We start from the raw sequence: 11,019 nt of genomic DNA, 5'->3' as shown, positions 1-11,019 counted from the left end.
GACTCTCTCATTGGTATCTATCATCAAATGTGTCAATTTGTCAGTGTGCTTCACAGTGCCTATTGGAAGTTATTCTGCCGCATTTCAGAAGATCAGGCAGTAATTATAGCGCAATCAAAACCAGCTCTAATATGAAAATAAGCAGATACCTTCAAAATGAAGTCACACAAACACTTTGCAGTACAGAGTTCCTTTGTAACCCACCTGGAATGGTTGCTCCCTTTTCCAGTAATGTTAGTCAGTTATACTACTGATATTTCTGATAGAGTTAAGGTGAATGGAAGAATAACCACTAATGGTAAAAGCATCGCCCTTTGTCTTGCACTCTACAATTTTTGTAACAGTTTCTGGGAAGTATTTTCAAAGTGGCAAAAGCTTGAAGGTGGGGTTAAATAGTACAGAGGGTAGAGTACCAAATTTAAAGTAAGATTTTTTAAAATTATTTTATAAACTCTGGGGGCAGCAACATGCTGACTACATCTTTTATCTAACACAAAATCTTTTTAACTAGAAGGGCCAAATGCTAATAACACCTCCCTATATGTAAGATAGAAAAATTAGGGTTTATTGCTCCACTGAGGTGCAGCTGAAGCTAGGCTAGGACAAGGCTAGTAAAAGAAGAGGAATCCACCTTTCAAAAGAACCATCCTGGCATTTGTCTTAATTTAGAAAGATTACATTGAACCTAAATCTGAATGGCTGGGCAGAATTTTGAACCCAGGTCCTTCCAAATTCGAGTCCACTGTTTTAACAATTGTCCACTTCCACTCATTTGCGAACAATACTACCTACTGGACAAATGGTTTTAGTCAGTTTACAAATCAGAGTAACACTGTGGCACATCTATGGAACAGAGAAAATGCTCTAAGGTATGAGAAGTATTATGAATAAAAGATTTTGAAAACTAATACTTTATATATAAACAATTGAAACTAAGTTTGTAGGACAGCCACAAGTCACAATCACTATTTTTTATTGCCTCGATTCATTCAACTAAACAACAGCATCATAAGCAACTATGAAATTTACGAAGTATTGCAATATGGAATCTTAAATTGGCATTAAGGAACAATCCAATTTACATTAATGCTAACTTCCGTTCAAAGCAGTTGGCTGATTACACTGGCAATGACAAAGATTAAGATAGCTGTGTAACACTTGTAACTTATACAGTCAAGTTCATTCAAAAATAAGTCATTTATATAATACTCTTGTCAGATTGAATGAAACTGATCAATAAGAAATACTGACAGCAACTTGCGTCGGTTCTATAAACTTAATATTATTTATGGTTTCATTTTTATATATTAAAAAAGTAAAATTGTATTTAAAGGTAATAAATTTTGGCCAAGTTACCATAACAAGCATGAATCATACTTCAATACTGTTATTTTCCTCACCGATTTTCACGCAGTTCATAATAGACAAGAATTACATAAGTAATCATTTGTATCACTAAAGCAGTATTCCCTTGTTATAGAATTCTCATATAATGAATCAGGAACTGGTAACACATCACAGCCTCAGTTTACTAAAATCAAGCTCTATGTTACATTATTTTGTCTTTACAAAACAAAACTTACACACTTTCTCCTTAAATGAAAATTCTACACAGAAATTTCTGATGTGCCACCACAAATAAAATTATCCATGGAAGGATATAGCTGCTCTGTTTCTCAAGAGCTTTTCTTACAGAATTATGTACTTGACATAAAAAAACAGAACAGCTGGCACTTCACTTCATGGATGATTTAATTGCCTGCACACCAAAATCTTTGAACAGAGGCACTGAACAAAAATTTCAACCCACATCCATTTACATCTGTGTAAAAATATAAAAAGTGTTGTGTTTGTAAGACATCATACATACAAAATGCATTCTACAGTACAATTTTGTAAAACAACTATAATCAGTGGAGCAACATACAAAATTCACTGATCACACATTAAACTGTAACTAATTTACTTTTGTTTCATTACACAAATCAGTAAATCACATTTGAACATATTATAAATGCTATACTTCATTTGATATAACAGAATATTTACATAATCTCAAAACAGAACAGTAAAACAGTCTTTGGTTGCACTGCAGCTCCTCCATATCTATCTCTCTCTCTCTCTCTCTCTCTCTCTCTCTCTCACACACACACACACACACACACACACACACACACACACACACACGATATATCCTGAACTACAAGTTGTAGAATCTAAATGTGACACATGCTGTAAGCTGCATTATTTTTAAATGTATCATCATTTCACTCTTCGCTATATAGCTTCCCACTAACAATCAAACTACAACTTGAAAACTTAATTCTTTAGCCGAGATACAAAAGAATACCGGAGACAATGGAAAACATTATTTTATCAGGGCACACAAAAGTACCAAAAATACTTTTAGAAAGGCCACAAAATTCTTAGTGAAAACCGCACAAAATTATGTGACAGCTGTGTCTAAGGTGGGTCTTTTTCAATGTTTGTTTGAAGGCACTTCAATATGAATTTGATGAATCAATGCATTCTTAATTTTCATAGATTAGCCCTTGTGTGTCTGAGCCTTTCCAACCATGGCGCACAGTCAGCATTATTCCAATGAATAGCATCAAAGCTCCAATTCCAGCTAATCCAAAGAAAACACCCATTCCGACATCAGGTGCTATCTGCACTAGTTTCGCTAATGTACTTAATTCATCGCTTAGTACTGCCTTTTGGTTGAACCAAAATACTGGAAAATATATCCTCCTGGGGAGATTCTCAAACATCCTGTAACATTCAAAACAAAGAGCAATTAGCTTTTATATTTTTGTGACACAGTTAAACATTGAAACATACTTTACAACATGTAGGAACTGGAATCTTTAATTATTTCTGGGCAAAATGTAGGAGTGAAACCTTATACCAATCACTGCTACTGCAGTTAACAACACAAGTGTCTTGACAACTCCTGAAAGTATACATATGTATCAGTGTTTCAAGGGTAGTGTAATCATGAATTCTCGAAGTGATTCCCTTCCTCAGTATGACTTATGACTGTTCAGTACACAGTTAACACAAACTGTAAATGTCACTTCTTTTGAAGTATGTCTGTGTGTGTAACTACACTAATCTGACATCAATTGCAAACCATTTTGTTTCTCACACATTGTACAATAATGTTAGTGTCTCATGTCTCAGCAGAGAGAGAGAGAGAGAGAGAGAGAGAGAGAGAGAGAGAGAGAGAGAGAGAGAGTTGCAATCTTTCGAGCTGACACTATTTTCTTGTGTGTGTGTGTGTGTGTGTGTGTGTGTGTGTGTGTGTGTGTGTGTAAGGTTTTAATATTTCAGGCCATTATTGTAAAGCTGCAGCTAACACAAACAGTGAAGTACAAAACATCTGATCTCTCTCTCTAGTGTCCACCTTTTTGACATTGCCCGAAGCAGGTCACAAATCTTGTGATATAGTAAACTATCTGTTCTTTGCTGCAATCCCATTAGACACACTGGACTCACATTCACAAGGACAACAGTTCAAGCCAGCATCCGGCCATCCTGATTTAGGTTTTTTACGGTTTTCCTAAATCGCTTCAGGCAAATGCTGGGACGGTTCCTTTGAAAGCGCATGGCCAACTTCCCTCCCCATACTTCCCTAATCCAACGTGACCCGATGACCTAGCTGTTTGGTCCTTTCCCCTAAATCAACCAACCAACCAACCAACTCCCATTAGGTGTTTGCTAGAATGGTACCTTGTTCTAGTTTTCAGCTTGCATAGAGGTCCTCCAGACCTGCTTCAGGCAAAGTCAAAAAGGTGGACTCTCTCTAGAGAGAGATAAGATTTTTTGTACTTAACTGTGTGTTAGTTGTAGCTTACAATAATGGCCCGTAATACTAAAATCTTAATGAATTTTTAACGCCTTACTTAATTGCTGTGTGCAAGTGCCACACTACGCATCTTCTTTCACCATAGTATATTACTAAGACAGTTTCTGGAACTTAACTCACCTCTCTCAACCCTTTTTTTTGTACAAATGACAAGCCACAATACGGTACAGATTCTTTAGGCTAGGCGCAAATTGCGGCGCGACGCGACTGCGCCATGTCGCATGGCGTCGGCACAGTTTCTCGCACCGCGCGTCACGTGAGCATGCGGGAGGGGTGAGGCGGGGCAGGGCGCATATGGTCAGTGGGTGTATTACCCATGCGAAAAGGCAGCATTACGGTATACTGAGATTTATTGTCACTGAGTAGTGTTTCGTTTTTCGCCGTTTAAGTGCTCAATTTCTTTTCGTTAATTCATAATAGTTTTTAGTTACATATAACAGTATACTTTTTGTTTTGTTGTCAAGAACAATGCACAGTTCAATAATTGGTGAACCATTAGCTACTGGAAGTATATCTTCTGCCTCCACAATGTTTTCAGATCGTAAGAAGGGACAGACGATTCATTGTGAGGGTACTGAATAAGGAAATGGCGATCTCTACAATCTGTTACAAAAAGTTGAAAAGGCGTAATATCCACACGTATGACCCGTTATGCTCCTGGTAAAAGGCGTTCGAGATATGAAGGACTTAAGTTTCACTAACATTTGGATATGAATGTAGTAAAAGGCATTATACTAAATACATGTGGACATCACATTTACACTGCAGGCTACAAACAGTCGAGAAGCCTTCATGAATAACAATGTTTTAATCGGATCGTCGCGACAAGAAAAAGCATTTCAATGATCGCATACACACTATCAGCATTAATAAACTAATTATGCAACACAAATGAAGTAGTGTTTGGTATTATTACAAAAGTATGAGTATCGTGAAAGAGAGTGGTGATTTGATATATTTAATTTGTTTAAATGTATTGCTGACGAAGGCAGATCTACTTTCATCACAATGTTTTTCGAACGACGTGAACTCTTCCTCTCACAAAGCATTCCTGTCGCGCATTATTCTCAGCTGCTGACGATACACTGACCATTGTGTTGTGCCACGTATCAATTGCTTACTTTCATCAATAACAAATATTTTATTCGTGAATCGCACATTGTTAGTTTGGCAAGGCGTAGGAGAGTGACCAGCATATGGCATGTGGGTGTCATTCTGACAGATGGATAAAAATAAATAAATAGATTCCGCCTGAAGGGTACACTCATCTTTACTTTACTACTGCTCAGATGAAGAAAAGGAATAAAATCCTTTGGCAAGTTTCCATTCCCGTCGCTCAGAATTAAAAATACGATGGGTTATGGGATTCAACCAAAATTCCAACAGAATTGGAGATTTATTTTTGTGTAAATTGTTAACCTTTCTTCATTCGAAGAAGCAACACCATTTACAGGTAACGGTCACATTTCTCTTGTTAAGGTTTGCTAGTATTTTTTTGCCAAAACACAATATAATTTGCACAAACTCATTTTTGCAGCAGCTATTGTGGCAATTCTGAAACACAGTGTCTCATTAAACAACTGGCAGCCAGAGAGTTCAATAGCTTACGAGAAAACCTCATTGTGTTGGTTTGTGGTAACATAAGAGAAGAAATTTCATGTTTATTTTCATACTAGGAAACTCTTGTCCCACTAGCTGTCGATAACTCTTAAAGAATTAGTCACTGGTTAATAGACGGAAACATTCCACATGGGAAAAATATATCTAAAAACAAAGATGATGTGACTTACTAAACGAAAGCGCTGGCAGGTCGATAGACACACAAAGAAACACAAACATACACACAAAATTCAAGCTTTCGCAACAAACTGTTGCCTCATCAGGAAAGAGGGAAGGAGAGGGAAAGACGAAAGGAAGTGGGTTTTAAGGGAGAGGGTAAGGAGTCATTCCAATCCCGGGAGCGGAAAGACTTACCTTAGGGGGAAAAAAGGACGGGTATACACTCGCACACACACAAATATCCATCCACACATATACAGACACAAGCAGACATATTTAAAGACCGCGATTGTACAACCAGACCGAGGCCGATGTTCTGGCAGATGCACGACCGATCGCGGGAACAGGAGACAATAGTTTGGATGCCCGGGCAAGCTTAAAACATGGGCAGCATAAGCGGCCAGCAAACGTTGGCGCCGTAACCGCAGGGGAGGGACACCTGCCTCCACTAGTAAGCTGTCCACAGGGCTGGTGCGGAAAGTACCAGTGGCAAGCCGTATGCCGCTTTGTAGGATTGGGTCCAGTACTCGCAGCGCAGATGGGGATGCTGAGCCATAAGCCAGGCTCCCATAATCCAGACGAGACTGAATTAATGCCTGGTAGAGCTGTATCAGGATAGATCGGTCGGCGCCCCAGCGGGTGTGGCTCAAGCATCTCAGATCATTTAGATGCCACCAACACGCCTGTTTAAGCTGTCGAATCTGAGGCAGCCAAGTCAGCCGGGCATCAGAAACTACACCCAAAAACCTGTGGGTCTCCACCACAGCAAGGAGTTCGTCGGCAAGATAAAGCCGCGGATCAGGATGGACTGTTCGGCACCGGCAGAAATGCATAACGCGGGTCTTGGCAGCCGAAAACTGAAAATCGTGCGCTACAGCCCAAGACTGCGCCTTGCGGATAGCGCCCTGTAGCTGTCGTTCAACAGCTGCAATGCCAGTAGAGCTGTAGTAAAGGCAGAAGTCGTCAGCATACAGGGAAGCGGAGATAGAATTTCCCACGGCCGCAGCGAGCCCGTTAATGGCTATTAAAAACAGGCAGACACTTAAAACAGAACCCTGTGGCACACCGTTCTCTTGGACTTGGGAGGAACTATACGAGGCCGCAACTTGCACGCGGAAGGTACGATACGACAGAAAATTGCGGATAAAAATCGGCAGAGGACCCCGAAGACCCCATCCATGAAGCATAGAAAGGATGTGATGACGCCATGTCGTATCGTACGCCTTCCACATGTCGAAAAAGACAGCGACCAGGTGCTGACGGCGGGCAAAGGCAGTACGGATGGCCGACTCCAGACTCACCAGATTGTCGGTGGCGGAGCGGCCTTTACGGAACCCACCCTGAGACGGAGCCAGAAGGCCCCGAGACTCCAGTACCCAATTCAAGCGCCGGCTCACCATCCATTCAAGCAACTTGCAAAGAACGTTGGTGAGGCTAATGGGACAGTAGCTGTTCACCTCCAGAGGGTTCTTTCCAGGTTTCAAAACAGGGATGACAATGCCTTCCCGCCATTGCGACGGAAACTCCCCCTCGACCCAAAGACGGTTGTAAAGATTGAGGAGGCACCGCTGGCAGTCCACTGAAAGGTGTTTCAGCATCTGACAGTGGATGCCATCTGGCCCAGGAGTGGTATCAGGGCAAGCGGCTAGGGCACTGCGAAATTCCCACTCACTGAATGGAGCATTGTAAGATTCTGGGTGGTGGGTGCGAAACGAAAGGCTCCGACGTTCCATCCACTCTTTAATGGAGCGGAAGGCCAGTGGGTAATTGGAAGAAGCGGAACTAAGACCAAAATGCTCTGCCAAGCTGTTGGCAATTTCGCCGGAGTCTGTACAAACTGCTCCATTCAGTGAGAACGCAGGGACGCTGACGGGGGTTCGATAGCCATAGAGGCGTCGGATCTTGGCCCAGACCTGCAATGGAGAGACATGGAGGCCAATGGTGGACACATACCGCTCCCAGCACTCCTGCTTGCTTTGGCAGATAAGGCGGCGGGCCCGCGCACGCAGCCATTTGAGGATGATGGGGTGTTCAATGCAGGGATGTCACTTGTGACGCTGTAGTGCCCGCCGGCGATCTTTAATCGCTGCAGCGATCTCAGGTGACCACCAAGGCACAGTCCGCCGCCGAGGGGACCCAGAGGAATGGGGAGTGGCAGACTCGGCGGCAGTAACGATGCCGGTGGTGACCGATTGAACCACCGCATCAATGTCATCATAAGAGAGAGGCTCAATAGCGGCAGTGGAGGAGAACAAGTCCCAGTCAGCTTTATTCATAGCCCATCTGCTAGGGTGCCCAGAAGAGTGACGCTGTGGTAGTAACAGAAAGATCGGAAAGTGGTCACTACCACACAGGTCGTCATGCACACTCCATTGGACAGACGGTAAGAGGCTAGGGCTACAGATTGAAAGGTCAATGGCGGAGTATGTGCCATGCGCCTCACTGAAGTGTGTGAAGGCACCATCATTTAAAATCGAGAGATCGAGCTGCGACAATAAATGCTCAACGGTGGCGCCTCGACCTGTTGCCACTGACCCACCCCACAGAGGGTTATGGGCGTTGAAGTCGCCCAATAGCAAGAAAGGTGGCGGCAATTGGGCTATCAGCGCAGCCAGGACATGCTGCGAGACATCACCATCCGGTGGAAGGTAAAGACTGCAGACGGTAACAGCCTGTGGCGTCCACACCCGAACAGCGACAGCCTCTAAAGGTGTTTGGAGAGGGACAGACTCGCTGTGCAGAGTGTGAAGGACATAGAGGCAGACGCCACCAGACACCCTTTCATATGCTACCCGGTTCTTATAATAACCCCGATAGCCACGGAGGGCGGGGGTTCGCATTGCTGGAAACCAAGTTTCCTGAAGAGCAATGCAGAAGAAAGGGTGAAGGCTGATAAGTTGGCGGAGCTCAGCTAGATGGTGGAAGAAACCGCTGCAGTTCCACTGGAGGATGGTATTGTCCACTGCGGAGAAAGGCGTGACGGGACTGGGAAGGCAGATTACGCCGCTGGGTCACCTGCTGCCTCCAATGGAGCACCCGTGCAAGTGCTATCCATTGCGTCTGAGGGATCGGCAAGATCGAGGTCCTCAGCGGACGCAAGGATCTCCACCTTATCCTCAGACGCAGAGCTTTTAGGTAGCGGTGGAGTAGGTGCCACCACAGGTGTCTTGGACTTACGGGTCTTCAAAGTCGTTTTCTCTCGCTGTTCCTTTGGTTGCCGTTGTCGAGAGTGCTTATTGGAGTCAGTCTCTGGGACCGAAGAGGATCGGGAAGCCCGTCGACCAGTGACCTGTGGCTTCTTCAGCCACTGGTTGGTGTCTGCTGTGCCGCTGGTAGGAACCTGGGAAGGGAGTGACCCAAGGGATCCCTTCCGAGCGAGAGAAGCTGAAGAAGACTTACGCTTCTCCGGCTTAGAAGTGGGGACTGGTGCCCCCGATGGTTTAGTGGGTGCTGCTCCCGAGGTAGATGGAGCAACAGCGAGAGAAGGGGCCCCCATCATCAAGGGGGCAGGTGAGGTCCTCTGACTCTGAGAGCTGACTGTATATCTTGCAGCTGAAGGAGCTGGAGCAGGAGTGACAGTGGAGGCATAAGATGACATCATGCGCACGGGATGTAGCCGTTCAAATTTCCCGTTAGCCTCAGTGTAAGTCAGTCGGTCCAGGGTCTTATATTCCATGATTTTGCGTTCTTTCTGTAAGATACTGCAGTCCGGCGAGCAAGGGGAATGAGGCTCTCCACAGTTGACACAGACGGGAGGCGGAGCACATGGAGTATCGGGATGAGATAGGCGTCCACAATCCCGACATGTGAGGCTAGAAGTACAGGGAGAGGACATGTGACCAAACTTCCAGCACTTAAAGCACCGCATCGGGGGAGGGATATAGGGTTTGACGTCACACTGGTAGACCATCACCTTGACCTTCTCTGGTAAGGTATCACCTTCGAAGGCCAAGATGAAGGCACCGGTAGCTACCTGATTGTCCCTCGGACCCCGATGAACACGCCGGATGAAATGTACACCTCGGCGCTCTAAATTGGAGTGCAGCTCGTCATCAGACTGCAAAAGGAGGTCCCTATGGAAAATAACACCCTGGACCATATTTAAACTCTTATGTGGGGTGATGGTAACGTGAACATCCCCCAACTTGTCACAAGCAAGTAACCTGCGTGACTGGGCAGAGGATGCCGTTTTTATCAAAACTGACCCAGAGCACATTTTGGACAAGCCCTCCATCTCCCCAAACTTGTCCTCTAAATGCTCTGCAAAGAACTGAGGCTTCACAGATAGAAACGAGTCACCATCAGCTCTGGTACAGACGAAATACCTGGGCGAATACACGTCACTGTCATTCATTGCCTTTCGTTCCTCCCATGGTGTGGCCAGGGATTGGAACGATTTGGGGTCATAAACGTTAGCTTTAAAATGAGCCCTCGAACACTTAAGAGACTGCTGGTGGCTGGCCGCCAGCGAGAGACGATGTACCACGCTTCATTGCGGGTCATCCGCCCTGATGCCACCTACTCCGACCAAGGGCCCTCCCCACGGGCGCCACCCAGCCGCAGCAAAGACCACCTGGCAGGAAGGCCATTGCCGGGAGTCCTGATGCCCCAGGGAGATGGGCATCTACTCCTTGGCATACGTGGGGAGTTAACGGCGCAGGCATCAGTAGAGCGATCCCTGTGTTGTCAGGGGGCTACAACCAACAGGGTACATGGCGGCCCCACCACAACGGACTGGCTACAGTGCTGGATCTTAGGTGCAAAAATGTCCAAGGTCGTCGTCGCAGTTAAAAGCAACACTGCAGAGTGCAGCGTGGTAATCGCACCCAGGGACGTATCCTCGCCCAAGAGATGGAAAACGAGCGGAACACCATTGCAACGACGAAAAAGCCGGCTAAAGGTCTCAATGCACGACGGATATAGTGCACCATGTAAGGCGCCCTTCCCCAATTGGCACGCTCTTCGGAATAATTTAGAAAGATGGAGGTCAAACCCGAGAGGGGACCATCACATAAGGCCGAAACATTTGAGACTCCTTTTAGTCACCTCTTACGACAGGCAGGAATACCGCGGGCCTATTCTAACCCCCGAACTCGCAGGGGGGCGTTAATCAGTGGAAGCCAAGGACATACCACTTCCAATTCATTAATTATATTAAACAACAGACCTCATAAAGAAAGAAAATCTTAAGAAATGTGGAAAGAAAGTATGCATTAACAAAGGGGACGCAACTCTTTGAAACAGCATTACAAAATTATTGCTTTTAAATAAGAATCGGAAGAGAGGGGCTACAAAGGCTAGAGGAATTTACCTATTAGTGAAGCAACACTACTGGCCATTAAAATTGCTACACCAAGACGAAATGCAGATGA

At 44.8% G+C, this 11,019-nt stretch overlaps 1 protein-coding gene across 4 annotated transcripts in view; it reads right to left on the bottom strand.

The window, feature by feature from the left end:
• Positions 1–626: 626 nt before the first annotated feature.
• Positions 627–11,019, bottom strand: part of LOC124802706 (protein croquemort-like) — a 237,046-nt gene continuing 226,653 nt past the window's right edge. For all 4 annotated transcript variants that reach the window (XM_047263661.1, XM_047263660.1, XM_047263662.1 and 1 more), the window contains one exon: positions 627–2,772. In XM_047263661.1, the coding sequence (XP_047119617.1) occupies positions 2,532–2,772 (241 nt within the window). In that variant the 3' untranslated portion in view covers positions 627–2,531. The remainder of the gene's footprint in view (positions 2,773–11,019) is intronic.

The sequence above is a fragment of the Schistocerca piceifrons genome, chromosome 6 (assembly GCF_021461385.2).
Source record: "Schistocerca piceifrons isolate TAMUIC-IGC-003096 chromosome 6, iqSchPice1.1, whole genome shotgun sequence".
Lineage (NCBI taxonomy): Eukaryota > Metazoa > Arthropoda > Insecta > Orthoptera > Acrididae > Schistocerca > Schistocerca piceifrons.
The sequence above is the reverse complement of the archived record's forward strand: the minus strand, read 5'-3'. Positions and strand labels throughout refer to the sequence as shown.